Source organism: Cajanus cajan, chromosome 6 (assembly GCF_000230855.2).
Source record: "Cajanus cajan strain Asha chromosome 6, NIPB_CcT2T_4, whole genome shotgun sequence".
Taxonomy (NCBI): domain Eukaryota; kingdom Viridiplantae; phylum Streptophyta; class Magnoliopsida; order Fabales; family Fabaceae; genus Cajanus; species Cajanus cajan.
This window is the reverse complement of record NC_138522.1, coordinates 61,667,557-61,690,877: the sequence shown is the minus strand read 5'-3', so window position 1 is coordinate 61,690,877 and position 23,321 is coordinate 61,667,557. Positions and strand designations below refer to the sequence as shown.

The following is a 23,321-nucleotide window of genomic DNA, read 5'->3' as shown; positions in this document are numbered from 1 at the left end:
ATCATATATACACACACACACCTGACACGCGTAAGTTGGTGCTTCGCGTTGGGCTACTGGGCCTGGGCTGGGTGGGCTCGAGTGGAGTAGGGAGTCCAATGACATACCTGCTCTGCTCGTTACAAATTTTATAATCTTCTTCATGTTTGTTAAATTAAGTTACATTTATTAAATTTTAATATTTTTAAATATTAGTTTTTAACATTTAGTAATTTTTAATTTTATATTTGATCTAAATTTAAATAACATGTATGTATAATCCCATAAGCTTGTGTTGTAGAGAGTTATAATTTCATAAATATTTGAAAATGATGTCTGATATATATAATAAGTTAATTGTCTACTTTATTAATATTAAATATGAATTTTTTTTAATAGAGATACAAAGTGTTTTTTTTTTCAAATTAATATTTTCAAATAATCAAAAGTACTCTCTATAATCAAAAGCACTTTGATTGTGAAAAAAAAAAGAAGAACATTTTCCTATGAATCATTTTCTTTTCATTTTACTTAGGCAGGATTTGTTGCTTAATAAGATCAAATAATTTTGCAATTCTTCATATGCAAGTTACCAGAAGTACGCATCCATGACATCTTTGCATAGCCAATTAGCCATTAGCCGCCAGATTCTGAAAGATCTCAAACGTACCTAATGCATTGCTCGGTGCCGCCCCTCACTGTATGGTTTCGTCACTGCTTGCGACTTCAACCTTAACAGTACAAATTATGTCCTATAAATTAATTCACCATTCTCTTCTGTGAGTCTCACATTCAGCATTTGCTATTAGTCTATTGCTTCACCACTTCTTTCCAAAAAGAGAAAGATATTTATAAATGGCAACTCCGTAAGATACATCACATATTTCTTTACGTTCTAAACAACTTTCATGCATAGTGTTTTATTAATTTGACTCATCTCATATTTTCTAATCTTGTGCCATTCTGTCAATTTAGGACTGTGTTAGATGTTCGACCTCCTGCATTAACTTCCATCTCTGAACCACTTCCATTTTTTGATGGAACCACAAGGTGTGGCATTCATCAATTACCTCTATTATAGTTAATAACTAATCTTGTTCACCGCTATGCCCATTATTTTGCTTCTTAGTATATATATAATAATTTAATTATGAGTGCATGTGTTAACTTGGTTTGTCCTTCTAGGTTGTATACATTTGCTATTTGTGCCCTTATGCTCAACGTGCATGGATAACTAGGAACTGCAAGGTTGTTTTCGACACTGTGCCTTTTCTTTCAGCTTTCAATTAGTTCTTATGCTACAAAGCCTGGTTCTTCTGATGTACAATATCTGCTAAATTCTTGTCCCTTTTGTTTATTAATTAGTGATTATTTGTGAACTACACAAGGGACTGCAAGACAAGATCGAATTGGTCCCTATTGACCTTAAAAATAGGCCTTCTTGGTATAAGGAGAAAGTTTACCCTCTGAATAAGGTAGATACATGGTCAATATACTTTAACTGGAGAAAGCTATTTGATTTGTTGATATCATGGCACGTTCTCCTTATATGTTTTAGGTACCATCATTGGAACACAATGGCAAGGTTTTAGGAGAAAGTCTTGATTTGATCAAATATATAGACACCAACTTTGAAGGGCCACCTCTATTTCCCAGTGTAAGAACTAAACATTAATTTTAATTATAAGTTATTGCCACCCGTTAGTATTTGAATTTATTTTAGAACAAAACTTAGATACAAAATCAAAAATTATGTTAGTATTATTATTCAATCAGAGTAAAAGTTTTATATTGGTAATACATGTTAATATTTAAGGGAATTCTTTATTATACATATTATTAAAATAAAACTCTAATTTTGATTAAAGAACGTCAATTACGGTACCTATGGTAATGCATGTTAATTTTATCTTTTACTAAAAGGGAAGTTATACTGAGAAAGCAATTTTTTCAGGATCCTGCCAAGAGAGAATTTGGTGAGCAGTTGATATCCCATGTTAATACGTTCACCAGTGGCATATACTCTTCATTTAAAGGAGATGTTGTACAACAAACCAGTAAGATCTTGAAGTTTAAGTAGAAAAGAAAAGATACTGAGGAATAAGGATATAGAATATATTGTTGGATGATTTAAAATTGAAAATGTGAATCATGGTGCTGCTTTTGATTATTTGGAGAATGCTCTTGGTAAATTTGATGATGGACCATTCTTCCTTGGCCAATTTAGTTTGGTAAGTTTAAATTCTCATCAATCAGCTTGAAATTTTGTTAACTTAGTTGAACATTAAGAGCAATTGTATTCATTTGACCAGAAAGTTTTCTCTGATCCACATGTGATCTAGTTACATACAAGGAAAGAGAAGTAGCCATATCATGATGTAATAATAAAAAATAAAAAAAAACATTGTTGTGTACAGTATAAGAAAAAATGCATGACATTTTTTCCCCCAAACATTCTAATGATTTATAAACTGTGGCTATCATCAGGCGGATATTGCCTATGTTTCATTTCTTGAAAGGTTCCAAATTGTCTTCTCTGAAATTTTTAAGCACGACATCATGGCAGGAAGGCCCAAACTAGCCACATGGATTCAGGTTCGTAGTTTCGTGCAATCCATTTCTCTTTATTTTTTTTAAGGAAAAAAGAAAAGCATAGTAATTTGAAAGTCTATTCGGATTTATAAGGCCTGACTAGTGACTATCTCCTTAATTTTGATTTCTTTATATTAACTGAGTCCAAAATATGTACATTTTTTGTGAATTTTTGTTGCAGGAGGCGAATAAGATTGATGGCTATAAGCAGACAAAAGTAGACAGGGAGGAATATTTGGAAGCTTTGAAGAAAAAATTCTTGGTACTATAAACTTCCTATACTCATAAATCTAGGATCATGTTGTTTGAAAATTTGTGGTTTCTGTCTTGCTATGCTTTTTGCTAGTTTGCTAACCGTTTATGTTTATACTCTGTAGGCTTAACGGTGTACGTGAGTTACTGCTGCTGCGTTGGTGTTTAAGATTATAAGATAGTCAATAAAGATTTGTTTACATTTATGGAATGTTTTTTCAATTTGAAATTAGTGTGTTCTATTTCCTTGTTTGTGTTGCAGTTACTTTGATTTCTCAATAATGCTTTTGTATGGGACAATCCAATTGTATAGTCCCACATTCTAATAAGCTGAAGACATGTTTGATTTGGAATTCGTGACTTGATGTTATTGTTACGTGCTTATCATCAAAATGACAACTTTTTAGCACGAAGGTATTTTCCTTGAAAGAACAAATTTTCTAACAGCAGATATATATATATCGATAGAATCCATTATGAATAAGAGTAGTTTAGTTGGACACTAATAGATATAATTTTTTGTCTACCATTTGTAAATGAGGTAGAAACAAGTATAATAATACCTACAGAAGTCAAATATTCGGTAGGTTAAACGTGAGAACTAAATTGATTTGGTCTAACTTATAAATGGATCATATTGTTTTACTTCGATCTAGTTTATTAGTTCGTTAGATTAACAGGCTAAATTATACTACTTTATTTTTATATTAATTTTACATGTATTTAAAAAAATAAAAAAACATTAGACCAAATATTCATTCCTTTTAAGTCTATTTTTTATTGGTCCGATTAGTTATTTAGCTGGATCAAATTGGCTTAATTTTTTTCCGACTTAAAAATAAAAGTTTGACATAGTCTAACTTGACAAATCAGTTAATTTTGATAATCCTAATAACATTCTTATATGTGGATACCTGATATGTAATATTAGTTAATTATGGTTAAGTTTTTACTTATCATTACTTGAACTAAGTGAGAATTTTATATTTTGGTGAGTTACAATTGTTTTATCTTTACCTGTGTTAATGAATCTATAACTTTGGTGTATTTTGAATAAGTTATTGGTATTTTTAAATTGATTAATGATAAGTTTATTTTGTAATGTGATGAAATAACAAATGAAAAAAATACTTCCAAAAGAATTAATATTAATAGAAGTATAAAATTATCTCAATGAAATATTTATTATTTATGTAAATGCAGAGAATTTATACATTTAAAATTTAATTTGTCCACTCATTAATCTACAAAAATTTCACGAAAACAAACATTTAATAATTTTTTTAAAAACATTCTATATATCAAAAGAATTTATCTAATATCTCTTCATTTTAATTGTCAGAGTTTCATATATATCATTAAAATTATATAAATTTAGAGTTTATAAATAATTTATCTAATATTTCTTCATTTTTCTCTTTCATATTAACTATCAGAATTTCATAATTCATTAATAAATTTTATGACTTTTTAAGTAATAATTGATTTTAGGAAATCAAAATAAAAAATAATAATAATATAATATCAATTTTTAATTAATATATATTATTAAAATTATATAAAATCTTCTGCATTAATTTTGCAATAAAAAAAATCTACGTAAATCATGCAAAAACATAAATCTAATTAAAAAAAAACAATTTATATATTGAAACAATTTCTCTAATTTCTTTTATTTTTTCACTTCATATTAATGGTCAAAATTCATAATTGATTAATAGATTTCATAACTTTATTAAGCAACAATAGATTTCACGAATCAAAATAAAAATTTATATATATAATATATATATATATATTAATTTTACAGCTTACAATATAAAAATAATTACGCATTTCAATAATAAAATGTAATATATGTTATTTCTTTAATTATCAAATGAATTAAAAATAATGTATTCGGTCTACTTAATTTATAATTTATTATTAATGAAAATTCAAATTTTTGAATGAATTAAAAATAATTACAATTTTTTATAAACTTCACATTTTAATAATTTAATGCAATATATATGTTATACTTATTTAGAATTTTAAACAATGTATTTAGTATATTTAAACTTCACCTATCTCAATAAACATTTATTTATCCTTCTATTTAAAGTTCTCTTATATCATGTTCTTCAAATTTTTCTATCATATATTAATCTATATAAAGTGAACAACTTTGACAATAAACACATGTAACAAAAATAAACGATTTTTATAAACATTTTTCAATGACTAACATTTATAACACTAAATACTACGAAACAAAGTTATATATCTTTCATTCTCCAAAAGTGAATAACTTCTCCAATAAATACAGGTAGAAAAAAATTATACTATTAAGCATCCTTTAATGGCTATCATTTAAAACACTAAATAGTAAGGAACAATTTTCAAAGTTATTGGCTACACACATTCCATTCTCATGAAGTTACTTTCATCAAATGATTTTAAAACACACACACTATGTATATATATATATATATATATATATATAAGAAATGATCTGTTTACTCCAAGAATAAGTCTACCTTAACCTATTTTGTTTAATAACTAATGTTCAATATCAAATTTTAATGATCTAATAATTGAATTTAAAGTTCTTAGTACATAGATCAAGTTTGCAATTTTTTAAAAAATTTGAAAATTATTTAATACTTCATTTCATTAATTTAAATTGACGGATAATTAAAAAAATATTTTATACATTAAGAACTTTAAATTCAACAAGTAGATCATTTAAATTTGATGTAGAACATGAGTTATTGAACGAAATAAAGGTAGACTTACTCATAGAGTAAATGAATCTCTTCTCTCTCTCTCTCATATATATATATATATATATATATATATATATAAACAACCTTGAACCTTCAATTATAATGTTTTCACCATCATATATCTTCATTCTCAAGTGGTTTATTTGATATTTCATTTGAAAAATATTTCTATTGAATTTTGGTATTTTATTTTCTTTTTTTTATTGTATATATACACTGCACTTTTATTTTATTTATGTTAATATTGGAAGGTCATGGATACATGATATGTTTTGCATATTATCTATTTGATAATTATTTGTTGTTTCGTTTGAAAATCATTTTTAATGCATGTTTTTTTTTGTTTAATTTAAAAAATGCATATTATGCTTTGTAGATGGAAAACCTAAGTCATAATCATGATTATATTTTGAAAATTAATGAAGAATGCATTCATAATTTGAAAGAAATGACCTTTCATTGGAAGATCATTGTTGTTTAAGTAAAACTTAAAAAAATGCAAACAATCAAAATTATTTAAAAAATTTATTGTATTACTCGTGAATTCATAAATTATCATTATGTTTTATGAAATCTTTGTATATTGATTTTTTTTTATTCTTTACATTCATTATCATCCTTTCATTTTGTTTATAATTTTTTTTATAAATCTATGTTAAATTCTAATATATTGTTGATTTTTTTTCTTATTATATACATTTAACAACAGGTGCCTTTTGATTTATTTTTTTTATGATATTGCTGTCTTGTGGTATTACATTCACTTGAATGTTATTTAGTTGTATTATTTTAAGTAGTAAACTTTAAGTTATTATTTGAAATTTACATAGTGTACTATCTTAACCAATATATTTTATAGTTGATTGATAGATATTGTCACATAATAATGTGATATAGTTAAACTATATGATTTTTTATTTTTTCTTCTTTCATTTTAAGCATATTAGATTTATAAAGTTTAATTAATTGGTATGATTAATTATCACAAATTTCAAAAGATAATCAATTGATAGTTTCAATATATGTAAGTTACTAATATTTTTAAGCTAAGAATGAAACAATAACACAATTTCATACTTCGAAGTAAAAAAATATATTACAATATTAATTAATATAAGTCAAACACATATATTAAATGTATTGTCACTAAATTTATTTAAAAGGAATTCATATAATTGATAATTAAAACTATTTTTTTTGCTTTAATAAGAATGTATAACTTTTTTTTTACTGAATATTTTCTATAAAAATAAAAAAAAATATCTTCGATCGTGATCCCATATCCAAATTAAGATCAAATTGTGATCTTTGATTAAAAAATATAAATATTAGACCATTTAAACTAACAACTTTTAATATAAATATTACATAATCAACTTTTTTCTATTATTATAGATAAAAATAACAATAATTTTAAAATATAAATAAAATATATTTTAAAACATAAAATTAATAAAAAAAAGGTTTTTATTATATATATATATATTATAAAATATATCTTAAATTAATAATTCGTGCATCTCACACTAACTGATAATATAAATACAAGTTCAAATTATTTTTAATATGCACAAATATTAATAAAATTTTTAAGTATGAAGATGAAATTTTATCCTAGGGACTGAGGGACAGGGCCTACAACCCACCCAACAGTCCATTATAATCCCTACCTGCCATCGATGGGACGACAAAATAAAATGTAAAATTCATTATTCACAGGTTTCTATCAACTACTTCATTTACACCTTTATTCTTTTAGCATACTAGCTAGTGTGAATGTGTGATATCATGTTTCATTTCTTTCTTCTTCACTTCTTTCTGCTGTATTTTTCTTGTATCAAACAAAGGACAAGTAAGGAGTGTTCAGAATTAAAAATTATACACAAAACGAGGGCAAAAATTCTGCATGGTGGCAAGAGAAATGGCTGGTGGTTAAGACTTTTGAAATGTTTCCTCTAAACATTGACTAAGAAATATTTAAGACTTTGTATATAAATATATATTTGAAGAATACTACAATGTTTCCTCTAAACATTGACTAAGAAAAATAAATTTTAATGAAAATAAAAGTGTTTACTATATTAAAAATATAAATATATATTTATTTTTAAATAAGGAAAATCTTAATTGATATTTTTAAAACATTTTAAAAAATAAGAGTAAAATGTAGGTAACAACGGTGACAAGAAAAATGGTTAATGATTAAGACTTTCATACACGGTAATAAATTTATCTTATTCAGAATGCAGACAACATCTTACGTCACAATAAATTATTAATTCAATTAATACTAAATTTGATCTTTCTATCAAAAGAATTTTTTTTATTAAAAATGGTCAATTAGATAAAAAACAAGTTAATGTTTAGCATTGATAAGATAATTATTTTTTAAAAAATCATTTATACTGTTTTAGTTCATAGCTAGAAGTATGAAGATCTAAATTCAATCCTTGTTGCAACTATCTTTATAATCTTTCCTATTTTATAAAAAAAAAAAAAAAAGAAACATCTTTCCTATTATTAAAACCCGCCAAATGGGTGGTAGGTAAGGCTTTGATAAGTGAAAGTAAATTTGTAAGACTTTATAATACATGAAAAGTAAAGTATTACTATTAATCAAACGCACTCATTCACAATTTTGTTTTGACCAACGTAGTCCATGGTCACTCCTGTAAAGGTGTTCGTGACTGTCCACCCAAACCGCTCAGAATTATTTTGTGAATTTGCCTCAAAACATTAACAGTGTCAATGGCAGCTGCGTAAGACATCTACTTCTTCTACAAATCTCTTACTCTTACTGCTTTTCATTATTTCAATGATGAAATGATCAATTCATCTTTTTCACTTTTCTAACTTAAACCTCTCACTCTGTTGTGTTTCTGATGCAGAGGTGTTAGGATTCCACCCTTGACATCCACTTCCAACCCACCTCCACTTTTCGATGGAACTACAAGGTTTCATTCCCATCCCAAGCTTGTTCATATGAACATATTGTATTTCTTTCTTTTTTTAATAAATATGTTATCTGTATAAAGTATTTCGGCTAATCTCAATAAAAAAATCTGGTTGACCATTTTATGGATTATCTTCTCTCAACTATATTTTTTTTATTCACAAAATTTGAAACCGAGAACTTTCTGTCAGATATCATTCCAACCAACTTGTTGGTATATGGATATATGATCTATATGAATATTTGTTTGGGTTTTTCTTTTTCAGGCTGTACATCAGTTATACATGCCCGTATGCACAACGAGTATGGATTGCCTTCAATTTTAAGGTCTCTCTCTAATAATATGTATTTTTTTTTTTTCTTACAATCTTGTTTAAGCAGTGGCAGCCCTGAACATGGGCTGGTGGAGTAACTGTCTATGATTTGTTGGAGAGGTATAAAAGAAATATTATTTAGTTAATATAATATAACAAATTATTACATAATCAAATTATTAAAAATCTATTAAACAAAGGAAAAATACTCTTGTTTTGGCTGGGAGGTTTTATCATTTTTTTCTATTAATTTCTTTCACATGGAGATTGGTCACACTCTTTCTTAATGAAAAATGTAATGCTTTGATTTGCATGTTGCACATAATCATACATATAGGGACTACAAGACAAGATCGAACTGGTTCCTATCGATCTTCTGAATAGGCCTACCTGGTATAAGGAGAAAGTCTACCCTGAAAATAAGGTGATGAAGTTGGAAAGTGTTAATTTGCAGATAGTATGCTATATGGTTCGTTCAATTGATCGTATATATGAACTTGCTCCTCTGTTATGTAGGTGCCATCCTTGGAGCACAATGGCAAGGTCATGGGAGAAAGCCTTGACTTGATCAAATATGTTGATGCCAACTTCGAAGGGCCATCTCTAGTTTCCACTGTAATTCTAGTTTAATATTTGTCCATTATAAAGCATGAGAATCCTCTTATTTTGTTGGTATAAAGTGGTCTCAATTTTGAGTTTTATTTTTCAGGACCCTGCAAAGAAAGAATACGGGGAGCAATTGATATCTCACATTGATTCCTTGATGAAAGATATCTACGCCTCGTTCAAAGAAGAAGATCCTATGCAGCAGGCTGGTAATTAAGATCTTAGTGTTTTTTTTTTTTTTAATATGTGAGATTCATATAAAATTAAGATAACATGGGCTTATTTAAATTGTTTTTTTTTTCTTAATTTTATTATCAAGGTCCTTCTTTTGATTATTTGGAGAATGCTCTCGGGAAATTTGATGACGGACCCTTTTTTCTTGGCCAATTTGGTTTGGTAAGTCGAACTTCAAGACTCAGAAGATATCAAAACTTTTACAGTTTAATAATATTCTTTTTGTCTATAGAGCTACAAAACTATCCCTCTAGAATATTTAGACAAATTATAACTTTACTCCTGTTATCTATTTTGAGTATAAGAGTACCATGTTATTGAACTTTTTCGTTAGTATCATAATTATAATTTATAAAACCTGGTTGATTACTAGGTGGATGCTGCCTTTGCTCCATTTGTTGAAAGGTTACAAATTACCTTTTCTGAGGTGTATAAGAATGACATCGTATCTGGGAGGCCAAAACTAGCAACATATATTGAGGTATATTTAATCCTGAATTTCTTCTTTGGCTTATGTATGACTCTGCTGGAAGAAACATAAATTTAATGTCCATTTAATTTGGACTGTTTGTGAAAGATCAAGAGTACAAAACTAAAATAACTTCTGTAGTAGCATTGGTCTTCCGAAGAAGATTGATTTTCATTAACAAATTTCATTTGCAGGAGCTGAATAAACTTGATGCTTATAAGATCACCAAAGTTGATCCTCAGGAGTTTGTCGAAATTTTCAAAAAATGGTTTTTGGTAATATACATCCTCCATATTTTAAGCCCTTTTTCTCCGTTTTGGGGAATTTAGATAGAAATCTAAGCAATGTGCTTCAGACATCTTGGTAAACTCTACATGTTTGTCTTATGCAGGCCCAACAATGAGCATTTGATGAGAATGGATATATCATATATCAGATAGTGAATAAAGGGACAAGCGGATGGATGCAATGTTCATGCAGTGTAATATTTTGTGATCAAGGGAGTGTGTAATAAACTAGCTATAATTGAAATTAGCTTGATTTTATAATAATAATAATATAGGTACCAGCTTGTCATAGCGTTGTGCAATCCTGAGTATATGACAATGATATCTTTTGTTAAGGTTTTATCAAGATCCTGTGTGTAAAAGTAGAAACCAAGTTACTCTAAAGAGATACAGTCATTGAATGTTTTGTTTCTTGTGGCTCTATACTTCTGAATCGCCCATCGAGGTATAATCCTAACTAAATTGCAAATATGGCAAGGACATCCTACCACAATTCCTATCTACAAATCAAACACCACCAATGAAACATAAACTCCAACCCTAGTCTCTATTTATTTTAATCCAATATAATGATTTATATCTGATTGAATTTTAGTGTTTTAAAATGAAAGTAAATAAATCTTGCTTTTATCAATTATATTTTTATTTATCAAAATTATAATATTAGAGTCAATCACACTTTTTTTATTATCTAAAACTATGTTATAAAAAAATAAATAAAAAGATATATAATTTTATAAATAGTTTTTCATTTTTTTAATTTATATTTTTTTATTTACTTTGAAATTATGAATGAATATTTTTATTTTTCATCCTATCAAACAAGCACATCGTAATAAATCACTAGGATTAGTATAGGAGTTGAGTGGATCCTGAAAATTAGAAATACGATATCTAGATTAAATTTTATTGCTATTATTTTTATAATATTTTTTTTATTATTATAAATTTTTTTAAAAAAAAACACGTTCTAAGCGAATTTTCTGGACGCACCGAACGTAAATGGGGGTAGACACTGCACTGCTGACGATTCCTTCACGTGATGGGTGATGGGTGATGGGTCCTATAAAACGCAAACTCACTTGAAGTGAATGTAGACGCCATTCTGCACCGAGTCCAAGTTTCTTCACCAGAACTTCTAAACACATCCATGGCAACTGCGTAAGACACTTGTGTTCATAATCATAATTATTTGTTTAATTTGAAATCGGTTTTTCTTATTCTTGTTCGTCATTCAGCGGCGTTCAAGAAGTTCGTGTTCCCCCGCTAACTTCCACCTCAGAGCCACCTTCGCTCTTTGACGGAACCACCAGGTGTTTCTTCTTTGTATTCCGATTTACGTCACTATATGTATGATTTTTTATTTTTTTTTTAATTTTTGGATTTTCTTCTAGGTTGTACATAAGTTATGTTTGTCCCTTTGCGCAGCGTGTTTGGATCACTCGGAACTATAAGGTTCTTTCTGTGCTCTGTCCTATAAGTAATAGGTTTTGTTCATTCTGTTTTCCGATCAGCATGCAAGTGAATAAATGTTGTTCATGTTGTTTTGTCTTCAGAACTGAAATTTTACATCGGTACTATATCCTATAAAAGATTAATATAGAAGTAAAACTTTAATTTTGTTCCGAGATTATTACCGACAATACTTACAAAATTATATATAAGTTTTGTCTTAATTTTTTATTAATATATTTTTTGATTCGTGACTGAATCCTTGATTTGTCCTTCCTCTAAATGTCATCGCGACAATTCCCAAAAAAATGTTATAAATTAACTTTTCAAAAATAAAAAAAATACCACCATATTCATGGTGAAACCTTAGGATCTTTTAAGGGATTAGTTTGGTTACAATTTTTTTGAGGACTAATATTGTGATGTTTGAGATATTAGTTTGCTGCAACGTTAGGTTGACTAAGATTGTAATGTGATGGTTGGGTGAAACTTTAGGGATCAATTTGAAATTTACTTTTTAATTTCTGGTATTCTTTGAGCCATAGGTGTTCTCTTTCTTGGCTGAGGATCAGTTTGGTTATATTGCAGGGACTACAAGACAAGATTAAACTGGTTCCTATCGATCTTCAAAATAAGCCTGCTTGGTATAAGGAGAAAGTCTATCCTGAAAGCAAGGTGTTTAACTTCGTGATTGAGGTATATAAATTAGTCTATGATCTGGTAACTGATCATGATTTTCTTCTGATGTTATAGGTGCCAGCATTGGAGCACAATGGAAAGGTCGTGGGAGAAAGTATCGATTTGATCAAATATGTAGATGACAACTTCGATGGGCCATCTGTTATTCCCAGTGTAAGAACTGCACATTCTCCCTCACACCCCACACCTCTATTTAAGTATTTATTGTTTAGTTGAGTTGTTTCAAGATGTTTTTCCAGGATCCTGCCAAGAAAGAGTTTGGTGAGCAGTTGATTTCCCATGTTGATACATTCACCAGAGAGTTGTATACTTCATTGAAAGGAGATCCTATACAACAATCCAGTAAGTAAGGTTTTTGGTTTATAAATAGAGGGAAGTATTGTTGGAGTCGGTATGGAACTAACTTTCCGAATCGGTGATTTTAATCAGGTCCTGCCTTTGATTACTTGGAGAATGCTCTTGGTAAATTTGATGATGGGCCATTCTTTCTTGGTCAATTTAGCTGGGTAAGTTGAAATCAGAGTCTTGAAAATGTTCCATTTCAATTGACTGACCTATCCACCGGCAATAAATTCTAGCAAAATCATATTAAAGCTCGTAATGATCTGATGTAACAAAGTATTAAAGTCATCATGAATCAAGTGCAAATTCAGTAGTATTAGATAAATGATAATACCTATGACTAGCTTTCCTCGTATGAGTTGTAATTGCTCGTGATGATCAGGTGGATATTGCCTATGTTCCGTTTGTTGAAAGATTCCAGCTTGTCTTTTCTGAGGTGTTCAAGCATGATATTACAGAAGGAAGGCCTAAACTTGCAGCATGGATTGAGGTACAATAGAAGCAATTCTATGTCAATTATTTCTTGTTCAAAGAAATTGAACTGCTTATGTTCTTTTATGTAATAATGAATTGGTTATGAATCATAATCATCAATCTGAACATGAATAGAACTCCATGGGCTCCGCAACAAGTGGAAACAGAATGGTCCATTGTGGTCTTTCATGCCTTTGATAAGGTACTGGTACAGAAGATGTATTCATTTGTGAACATGTTTCTTTTGCAGGAAGTGAACAAGATTAGTGCTTATACACAGACAAGAGCTGATCCTAAGGAACTCGTTGATATTTTCAAGAAACGTTTTTTGGTACTTAAACAACATTCGCATATCCCTCAAGATTGAGTTTGCATTGTGATTGATTTCTGCAATCTGTCTATATTCTCTTTGCCACTTTGTTGAACTTCTACACATCTACCTTGCAGGCTCAACAGTGAAAACTGGGTTGCATTGGGCGTCGTCTAAGATGTAGATCGTTGACAATAAAGTGTTGTGTGTTTATGGGATGTTTTTAAGTCAAATGTTGGGTTGTCTGCTACAGTTCTGCAAATAATTGGATTTCGATGTTGGTATGTTTATCTACCAACCAGCTTGTCAAATGTTTGCCTTCCTTTTAATACTGAGTGGCAATGTATTATCCTACGGTTGTTATTATATTTGTATATGTAATCTCGAATCGTCATAAATTAATCGTCTTTTTAATTTTTATACCTCTCGACTATGGTAATTGGTAATGAATGATGAATTCTGTCATTTTGCGATTTTATTTGAAGTAAATATATAGGCATTAACTAAGTATTACAAAAGGAAATAATAATAAATAAATAAATAAAAGTTGTGGTGAACTGATGGAGAAGTCTACCCGAATTATGTGTATAAATTAGAAAAAAAAAGAATACTGTGTTGTTGGCGATTAACATAATAGTATGGCAGTATAATTTTAAAAATAACAATACATCCTTCGGTTAAATAAAGATTTATGATTGTATTTAAATTTTGTTCAAAATGTTGCATTTTTGTTTTTGCAAATACCGCCATTTTTCCCGGGGACGAGGATTGTTTTCTCAAGTTTTAAATTAAGATTACTTTTTTTTTTCTTTCTCCCATGTGCTGTTGCGTTGAATTTCTTAAATTATGTTGTAAGATTTTTTTTAATTGTACAATGATAACAATAAAGATTCAAACTAAAATTTCAAAAACATATAACTTTTTTTATATATTTTTTTATAAAACTTAATCTAAAAAATTCATATAATTACAGTCAAGATTAATATTTAACAAAGAGAAGCAATATTAAATCTAAATAACCATATTTAAATTTGGAAAACTATTAACATTCATTATTTTTCACTCCATTTTCTTATTTTCTTTTTTTTCCATCATATCACTTTGTTTGTTATTTTTTCTCGTCCTTTCTATTTTATTTTCCATCCACTTGCATACACCCTATTTGGAGTGCACTTTCATCATAACTCATGTAAGTTTTATCCATCTAGTAATGCCAAAAATGACTATGAGGATATTAATGTTGTCTCAATGCTGATGATCAGAAGCGTTCAGATACAAGGATTCAGCTCAGTTTCAAATTGGGCCACTAAAAGATACCTCAAGTGCAATTACGCTGCAAAACGCAGAATGAAAGTATGAAACTGCTTCGCCAATCTGAAAAGTTCTCCAGATGAAGAAACCATCACATAGCTTCCTTGGTTGAAAATGCTATTTTTCCACAAAGCTTAATAAACTATAAAACAAAACTACGATATTAACATTTATAAACCTGTATCTTCACTACTATCTTGAAGTTGAGAAGCCCATTAAATAATATATTTGAATTTATCTTTGGATTATGTTATATCCACCGAACATTGAGCTCCATATTATCGGAGATCTCATATCAAGTAGAATTATAATCAAAATAGAGTAAATAAGTGGAGAACATCTCTCGTCTTACAGATTATATAAGATTTAGTTAAACTCAAAACTTGCATTTTTATAAATATCATTGCCTTCTCCTGGTTCTAGGAGGAGTAGCAGGAGCGAGACGAGAGCTTTGGACTGAGTGTGTACTGGGATCATATCTTTGTGAAGCAAGGTAAGACAAAGCTGTGACAACATCAGCTATAACTGGACGCATGTTAGCTTGCTCCTGAACGCACATTGCTGCAACAGCAAGGGCCTGGTATAGCCCTCTTGGAGGATATTGACCTTGGAGCATTGGATCAGCCATTTGTGAAAACTTTCTTCTGTCCTTAAACAAGGGTCTAGCCTGCAGTTAAATCAGAATATGCCATCCCAGAGTTACTACTAAAGGACCAAACCATATCAAAGCTTATTATGAAATATTCCAATTTCTTCCCTACTTAGACATGCAAAAGCCAGTTAAACTGTATAAGCATGTTTGGATATAAAGTAGAAGTACTTTCGAGAGTTTTTTTACTAAAAATAAAAAATTATTTTCTATAGAGGAACTATCAAAAATACTTTTAAATCTGTATCCAAACAAATTCTATGTATGACATAAGCAACTTAAAATGTTCACCTAACTTCTACTTCTACCTTTAACCATGATAGTGTGTCAAAATTAAACTCCAAAAGAGAAGGAGGAAAAACACTTCAACAAATAACAAAAGATCAGCTTGAAGGGATTTCCCTAGCACGAGACATTTTCTCTCAAAACATTCTCCATTAATGATATACTATGTTTTGTTATTTTTTTTTGAAGAGGTAACTGTGAACTACAAGAATGTAAAGGATTTCTTGCCACAAATTCTTGAGCTTAAGTACAATTATGAAAGAACTTTTTTTTTTTTTGCAAGATGACTGATTCGTATGAAACTAAATGCATCCCCTTACCCACACTGATGTGTATGCCATTTAACCAAGAGCATTCATAGATTGGTCTAAGGGTTGGTGTGCTGTGCTAAATCATGAGCCAACCCCAGGAAATGAGATAACCGTAGGAGTCTCTTACCCAGGCAACAAGATTCTGCTCTCCTGCTGATTTTGAATTGTCAATTGCTTTCCTTCCAGTAATTATTTCCAGAAGAACTACACCAAAGCTATAAACATCCGATTTTAGAGTCAATTGACCAGTCATTGCATACTCTGGAGCACAATATCCATAGGTGCCCATAACCCTTGTTGATACATGGGTGTTTTCCCCAACTGGGCCAAGTTTAGCCAAACCAAAATCAGATAACTTAGGGTGATACCCTTCACCAAGCAAAATGTTGGAGCACTTTAGATCGCGGTAGATGACAGGAGGATTAGCTTTATCATGAAGATATTCCAAACCCTTTGCTGCCCCAGCAGCAATTTTCATTCGCGTGTTCCAGTCCAGTCGTTTCTTGCCAGGAGGAATATCTGCAGATCAGACATACATGACCAACATTAACTAGAAGAGAGTAAGAAATTCAAAGAAGTGGAAAAACAATTTGCATTGTTGAAATATACAAATACCATGCAAGTGGTCTTCCAAGGATCCTAATGACATATATTCATAAACTAGAAGCCTTTGATCTCCATCAGCACAATAACCAATAAGGTTTACAAGGTTAGGATGGTGAAGTAGACTTAACATCAACACTTCAACAAGGAATTCCCTATTCCCTTGCAGTCCATTTCGGTCAAGTTGCTTAATTGCAACAACCTATATTCAACAATAGAAAGAGTGAAATGTGTTACAAACTCAACCTACATCAAATTTATGCAGAGTTCCATGTTAGCAACAATCAATCTATTGTTCTGGCTATTAGAAGAGATCAATGTGGAAAATGGGGTAATGATGAATAATAAAGAAAAAAGGAAGAATCACTTCATTTCCTAACACCCCCTCTCCTTTTTTTCATAAACAAATAAATAAATAATGAGAAAAGAGACTCACCTGATTAATGCTTTCCAAACGCCCTTTGTATACTCTACCAAAGCCTCCTTCTCCCAAAAGACATTCAGCTCTAAAATTTCTAGTTGCAGTTGCCAACTCACGGAATGAGAATGTCTGTGCTGCAATGTGATCAGGGTTCCCATTTTTAGATGCATCTTTTGAATTTTTTGATGAATTCCTCTTCAACTTTCCTGCACTCAAGTGACAAGAATACTACTTAAGGGGGAGAAGCAGAAGCTACATCAGGGCTAGATTTGGCTTCTAAGACCAACACATGTTAATGCAATCTCTAGAAATCACGAAAATACTACCTGCCATGTTCCGACAAATAACTAAAGATTGTGCAACTGTGAATCACAAACTGCTTCTTCATGCATTATGCATCATTTCAAATTTACTATCAACACTACAAATTTAAGCTTGGTATATATGCTTTACAGCTGAGGAAACCAACTAGCTGAAAGAAAACAAAATAATGGAGAAATATCGTGTTTTTAAGAAAACTAACACGATAATTTCAGGTACTTGGAGTATTAGTATTATAAATTCTAACACACACATCCTACAAATCCAAGGCCACACATCAGACTTGCACTGAAGATATTTCTCAGGATATATAACTGAAAATAGCATATTATTATATCATATATATGCAGATTCCAATCACCTCCTCTCAAAATATTTTTCTATAATATTAAAAAGATTGCAATCACACATCCAGGAGACCAATCGGGTGTACCAAATTCCTAAAACTCAATCAAATTATATTTTTGCAAGAAAGCAAGAGATGATTTTGTGCAAGACATTATTGCATAAACCCCCAAACTACCTTAATTAAGTGAAAACACAATTGTCCCCAACAGGATTTCAATATCATAATTCCATTGATGTCTTCCTATACTAAAAAAAAAAAAAAAAAAAACAGTACCTGGGGTAGCTTTGATCTGACCAACAAGACTGTCTTGAACTTCCATCTTCTCAATCTTATTCTTAGTGCCTGAATATCCAGAACAGGGAATCCAACCCATTTTTCCTCTCTTCTCTTCAATGGACGCAGCACAGTGATCAGAGAGAACCTAACAATCAACTTCTCAAGACCCGACCCGAACACACGGTTCTCGCGCAGCTAACTGCAACAAAACAACTTAGAAAACACCCTTTGTTCTTTCTCTCTCTGTCTCTGTTTACTTTTATCATGTGATTGTGTCTTCTGTTTTCTATTTTGAGTTTTTTTTTTTTTTTGGCCTTGGTGTTTTAGTTTGAGTTCATTAATTTATTCGTTGCCTCCTCTTTTGGTCGGAAAAACACCATGATTTGTTGAAATGCGCCTCACTGGATCACCTCCAAGACCAACTCCAAACTAATCTCACATTAAAAAATGTACATTATTTGCCCTTTTTTTTTCTTTTGGCTAAACACAAAATAATTGTTTAGAAATTAAGTTAATTTCTGTCACAGCATGTCATGCTCGCCACTCCTATTTGCCCTCCAAATAATCTACAATAGGAATCTATGAACTTAGATGCTTTGTGCTTTTATTGGAACAATTCCTACATACCATTTTTTTTTTCTTTTAAGGAAAAAAATAATGTCCATTTAATTGAATTTAATTTAATTTATACATGTGGTGCAGTTTAACTCAATGATCATAGTTTTGGCCGCCCTCAAAGTTCAATTTTTGGAACACAAGTGAACAAGTACTAACAGCTGTATATCTTAAAGACATTCCTATAATTATTACAAGATGGGGCTCATCATGCCATCTAAAATTAGTTCTCTTTCTTTTCTTTGATTTTGTGCCCTTTTAGTCAATAATGAAAGGGATTCTTTGGAGGGAAAGAAGATATGGTTTTACCAATTGTTTATTTTTTTTCTTTTTGGAAAAGTAATCACAAGGAAAAATTAAGAGACTAAGCCAAAGCCCGGGGAAGCTTCCTAGCCATGTGTCTCACGTAGGACATGTAATAATGAATGTGGTAAAATGAGAGTTTCACGGTTCTATTTTAATAATAATATATTCATATATTTATAAAATACTTTTATCATTCTTTTTCTTTTATCATATCACATTTCTTCTCTTCCTGTTTTTCTTTATTTGTATATCAATCGGTGCGTGTTTGCATTGGAGTTCAAACGTGAAAAATCACGTTCAATTAGAAACAACAAATAATAACTTTCATGTAAAATTACTGTTCGACGTGAAGAGAAGACAAAATTGATTTACAAAATGAAAACCAAACACGCACTCAACTTTTTTTCTTCCATATTCATGTTTCTTGTTTCACAGACAGACATTTCATTCGCGAAAGAGAGTGAGAAGTTGAGAACAACTATTTTTTTTTCCTTTAACTAAATAATGAAAATATGAATAGAGACTTCGTGCTTTAAAAATCTATTACACGGAGACAGCTGGTAGGAAACGCTCTTTACGAAAGGGCCATCTGTTTCTATCATGCAATCATATGTTTTTTTTCTTCAATAAAAGTCAAATTAATGACATACATGATTATTATTTGCAATTTCAATTTTATAAATGTGATGTGTGTCACTCAAATTTAAAGTAGTTATTGTCTTTGAAAGATCTTATTATAGGAACAATGTTAAAGAGGATGAAAGGAGAATGAACTCGTGATAAAGATAGAAAATCTTTTAAGTTATATGAGTTAATTATTTAATTTGTTTTCTCTTTGTGTATATTTTTTTTATTTATTTTTTTATCTTATAATTTTAGGTCAATTAGTATAAGAATTTATTTCTTTATAATTTTTATTTTTTAGGGTGTAAATAATATTTTACGGGAATGTAACTAAAAAAGAAAATGAGTTTATTAGGCTTAAATTGGCTTATAAGAGCATTTGGATGTGAAGTCTACGATGTTGGACCTCCACTTCTAGTGGCCAAGATGTTTCGATGACTAATTCAAGTTTCCAATATGTCATATGACCTTATTTAATTATACTTTTGATACATTGTTATGTGGCAAACTCTCATAAGTTATTCTAAATTTACGATGTTAACATGAGTCACACTTTTTTTGCCTTGTTATGCAATAAACTTCTATCGACTCTTCTAGATCTTGGATAGTGAAATTTTTAAGAGGAAATTCGAAATTCAAATTGTAATTGGAGTTAGTAGTCTTGAGTTCATGTTAACCTAACCTTGGTTACAAGTGACCTAAGTTAGCTTAACTTGCATCACAAGCTACCAAATCCTATATATACATGTCCCCTCCACTTGGTCGTGTACTTTTGAAGCATTTTTATTGAAACTTTTCTTCCAAAAGTTTTAGTTCTCTATTTTGGAGAAAACTTCGTATAAACTTTTATCAAAAAATTCCTTCTTATGGCAAATTCTTCCTCTCTTTCTCATCTTCACTTTGAAGTGACACACCTCCTCACCTGTACTCTCTCCACCATTTTCAAAACTTCTTTGAAGGTTTCAAGTTCATGGATGAAGATTGGGAACACATTAAAGTTAGTTGAAGAGAAACTTTAGTCACCTCCTCCACTAATTTTATCAGTTACTCAACAAGTCAATTTGTTCTAGCATGTTGATACTCACTAGACTAACTTAGCATGAGTGTACTTAGCATCAAGTGTATGTATCATAATTTACAAAGCAACCAAACAACCTTTTATAATTAGTTCTAATAGAGATTTTGAGAAATTATGATAAATATCTGACAAATAATTTGAGGAACTTAATGTTTGTCATCAATTTTTGAATTGAACATAATTTTTTTATGTACTAAGGATTGACTAGTCATACACCGATTTGTTTGGTATAATTTATGTGAAACTTAATCAATACTTCATCCATCCTATAATAAGTGTAGTATTATAAGAAATAATAAGTCCCGAAAGAAGCTTAATGTTAACTTTTTAATGTAGTAATAATTTTTTTGTTTTTGTTAAACTATAATAATATTATTGAAAAAGTGATTGTTGTATTGCATCATTTCTAACATAGAAGATTAATCAAAAGGTTAATTTTGTAAAATTACTACTTTTCTCTCATCTATTTATTAACTTTACTTGATCTGTGTAAAATAATTTAAGAAGATATTTATTATGGAACTGAATGAAAAGAATAATACAAAAAAAAGACATGTTACATGTTATAATATTTATAAAATAATATTTATGTAATATTTTATAATATGATGCAAATATGTATATCATGTGAATCCTTTAAGTCATCTCGCATTGCTAACTCTAACAAATTAATGAGCAATAAAGATCAAATCTTTATACACTACTAGAAAAGTGTCATTTTCCTGCAAAAAAAAAATATTTGCATAAATTTTTTTGCAAATTTTCCTGCAAGAAAATATTCGCAGAAATTTTTTTGCGAATTTATTTACGAAAAATAATTTACATATATTTCTTACAAACCATATGACTTATGACCGAGAATTCTTCAAAGAACTCAACAAAATTGATATTTCTAAAGTCCAAACGGGGAATGGAACACACCTTGCAGTAAAAGGCAAAAGAACAGGCAAAAGAACAGTGGTTATTAAAAGTCATTCAGGTTTGAAATTAATATCTAATGTTTTATATGTTCCTGATATTAATCAAAATTTGTTGATGATGCTCAGTTATTGAAAAAAGGCTATAAAGTGTTATTTGAAGATAAAAATTGTGTGATTAAAGATATACACAACAAAGAAGTATTCAATGTTCATATGAAAGGCAAGAGTTTTGCTTTTAAATTTGGAGAAGAAGGAGCCAATTATAAATGAAGATACAAGTGAAGAGTACAAAGATGTATGTCTTCAAAAGAAGTTTGATAATCAAGAAGAGAATGAAGATGATGAAAAACCACCTTCAAAAGAGAAATTTAAGACAAATGCTAAAGTAGTCCCACTCAAGAAGGATTACAACAAAAATCACAAAAAGAAGAAACTAATCAAAAAGAGAAAAGGTAGATTTTGAAATTCAAATTTAAATTAGGTAATAAAAATATTCAGTCAAAGAGGAGTGTTGGAAATATGCCTAAATATCTTTAAGGGAATAAATTAGATTTTGATAAGAATATTTTATTTATATTTCAAATATTTAGATTTAATCTGTTTTGATTATTTTAGGATTTGTTTCCTTATTTTTAGAATAGGATAATATAAATATTTAATTTTGTATAACAAATTTTCTCTATAAATAGAGACTCGTGAATAAAATTAGATTATGCTCCTCTGATAAAAAATAAGTTTTATAAAATATCCTCTCAGACAAATACCATAAAATAACCCCATCAATATATATATATATAATAAAAAAATAAAAAACTATTCATAATACATTAAGGATAAAAAAAAACACTTTTATGTCGATAGCCAATACTGTATATGTAGAAAAAAATAAGAGAGACGAGGTAATACTAATGTTGTGGGTGAACGTAGCAACTCACTGTATTTTTTATTGAATAAGAGATGACCTTTAAATATCCATTTTACAACGTACTGAACTAACAAGAAGATAATAAAATATCTTATCAAATCAAAACTTATCAAAAAACTATCTTATCTAATCTGAAACAAAATAACTCAAAAGATAAATCAAATAATTCCAGATAACTTAAATCGGATGTCTCGGATATCTCGGATATCTCGAAATCTCTAGAAATTTAAGATTTTCCAACAAAACTCCCCCATAATCTTAATTTTTTTTTTTCGATGCCTCTTCCACTAGAGCGCGATACTCCTCCGCGTACCATGGCCCCGCGAGCCACGCGACGTCCAGCACCCCCGGGGCCGCGGTGGCCGATGCCTCTTTTGGGACACAAAAATACCTGTTGTTCTTTGGTCCACCTCTAAACCCAGAAAATACTTCATGATGTCCAAATCGGTCATCTCAAACTCCCTCTTCATCACTTCTTTAAACTCCTCAACTAGCTCAGCTTTGCTTTCCATGAATATCAAGTCATCCACGTATAGAGAAACGAACAATATATCTCCTTTGCACTTCTTTAAATAGAGAGCATGTTCATACGGACA

At 29.7% G+C, this 23,321-nt stretch overlaps 4 protein-coding genes across 5 annotated transcripts; 3 read left to right on the top strand and 1 right to left on the bottom strand.

The window, feature by feature from the left end:
- The first annotated feature begins 675 nt into the window (after positions 1-675).
- On the top strand, positions 676-3,065 carry LOC109797855 (glutathione S-transferase L3). Its single transcript, XM_020358005.3, has 10 exons — positions 676-845; positions 955-1,031; positions 1,169-1,227; positions 1,368-1,454; positions 1,538-1,636; positions 1,934-2,036; positions 2,134-2,210; positions 2,467-2,574; positions 2,753-2,833; positions 2,949-3,065. Exons 1-10 carry the CDS (start codon positions 835-837, stop codon positions 2,952-2,954), a joined length of 708 nt encoding a protein of 235 aa, XP_020213594.1. The 5' UTR covers positions 676-834; the 3' UTR covers positions 2,955-3,065.
- Positions 3,066-8,190: 5,125 nt separating this feature from the next.
- LOC109797096 (glutathione S-transferase L3) lies at positions 8,191-10,865 on the top strand. Its single transcript, XM_020357012.3, has 10 exons — positions 8,191-8,350; positions 8,480-8,545; positions 8,811-8,871; positions 9,196-9,282; positions 9,375-9,473; positions 9,568-9,673; positions 9,784-9,860; positions 10,072-10,179; positions 10,362-10,442; positions 10,559-10,865. Exons 1-10 carry the CDS (start codon positions 8,340-8,342, stop codon positions 10,568-10,570), a joined length of 708 nt encoding a protein of 235 aa, XP_020212601.1. The 5' UTR covers positions 8,191-8,339; the 3' UTR covers positions 10,571-10,865.
- A 584-nt stretch (positions 10,866-11,449) lies between these two features.
- Positions 11,450-14,153, top strand: GSTL3 (Glutathione S-transferase family protein). The gene is made up of 10 exons (XM_020356395.3): positions 11,450-11,615; positions 11,693-11,767; positions 11,849-11,909; positions 12,495-12,581; positions 12,660-12,758; positions 12,845-12,947; positions 13,035-13,111; positions 13,330-13,437; positions 13,672-13,752; positions 13,869-14,153. The coding sequence occupies exons 1-10, from the start codon at positions 11,605-11,607 to the stop codon at positions 13,878-13,880; spliced, it is 714 nt and encodes a 237-aa protein (XP_020211984.1). The 5' UTR covers positions 11,450-11,604; the 3' UTR covers positions 13,881-14,153.
- Positions 14,154-15,245: 1,092 nt separating this feature from the next.
- On the bottom strand, positions 15,246-18,648 carry CDL1 (Protein kinase superfamily protein). 2 transcript variants are annotated; one of them, XM_020357564.3, is made up of 5 exons: positions 18,255-18,635; positions 17,327-17,517; positions 16,903-17,092; positions 16,415-16,806; positions 15,246-15,709 (listed from the first exon to the last, which is right to left on the bottom strand). In XM_020357564.3, exons 1-5 carry the CDS (start codon positions 18,352-18,354, stop codon positions 15,443-15,445), a joined length of 1,140 nt encoding a protein of 379 aa, XP_020213153.1. In that variant the 5' UTR covers positions 18,355-18,635; the 3' UTR covers positions 15,246-15,442. The 2 variants fall into 2 exon arrangements, 1 of the variants encoding a protein (XP_020213153.1); XR_002239706.3 differs by having other exon boundaries at positions 15,569-15,709; positions 16,297-16,806; positions 18,255-18,648.
- Positions 18,649-23,321: the final 4,673 nt, after the last annotated feature.

Excerpts from the sequence above, each read along its gene's own strand:
- LOC109797855 (XM_020358005.3), top strand. Across the intron at positions 1,455-1,537 it reads AAGTTTACCCTCTGAATAAG|GTACCATCATTGGAACACAA; the intron begins GTAGATACATGG and ends TATATGTTTTAG. Across the intron at positions 1,637-1,933 it reads GGCCACCTCTATTTCCCAGT|GATCCTGCCAAGAGAGAATT; the intron begins GTAAGAACTAAA and ends CAATTTTTTCAG.
- LOC109797096 (XM_020357012.3), top strand. Across the intron at positions 8,872-9,195 it reads GGATTGCCTTCAATTTTAAG|GGACTACAAGACAAGATCGA; the intron begins GTCTCTCTCTAA and ends TCATACATATAG. Across the intron at positions 10,180-10,361 it reads AACTAGCAACATATATTGAG|GAGCTGAATAAACTTGATGC; the intron begins GTATATTTAATC and ends TTTCATTTGCAG.
- GSTL3 (XM_020356395.3), top strand. Across the intron at positions 12,582-12,659 it reads AAGTCTATCCTGAAAGCAAG|GTGCCAGCATTGGAGCACAA; the intron begins GTGTTTAACTTC and ends CTGATGTTATAG. Across the intron at positions 12,759-12,844 it reads GGCCATCTGTTATTCCCAGT|GATCCTGCCAAGAAAGAGTT; the intron begins GTAAGAACTGCA and ends ATGTTTTTCCAG.
- CDL1 (XM_020357564.3), bottom strand. The coding sequence starts at position 18,354 with ATGGGTTGGATTCCCTGTTCTGGATATTCAGGCACTAAGAATAAGATT. Across the intron at positions 17,093-17,326 it reads GTTTGGAAAGCATTAATCAG|GTTGTTGCAATTAAGCAACT; the intron begins GTGAGTCTCTTT and ends TGTTGAATATAG. Across the intron at positions 16,807-16,902 it reads CTTGGAAGACCACTTGCATG|ATATTCCTCCTGGCAAGAAA; the intron begins GTATTTGTATAT and ends TCTGATCTGCAG.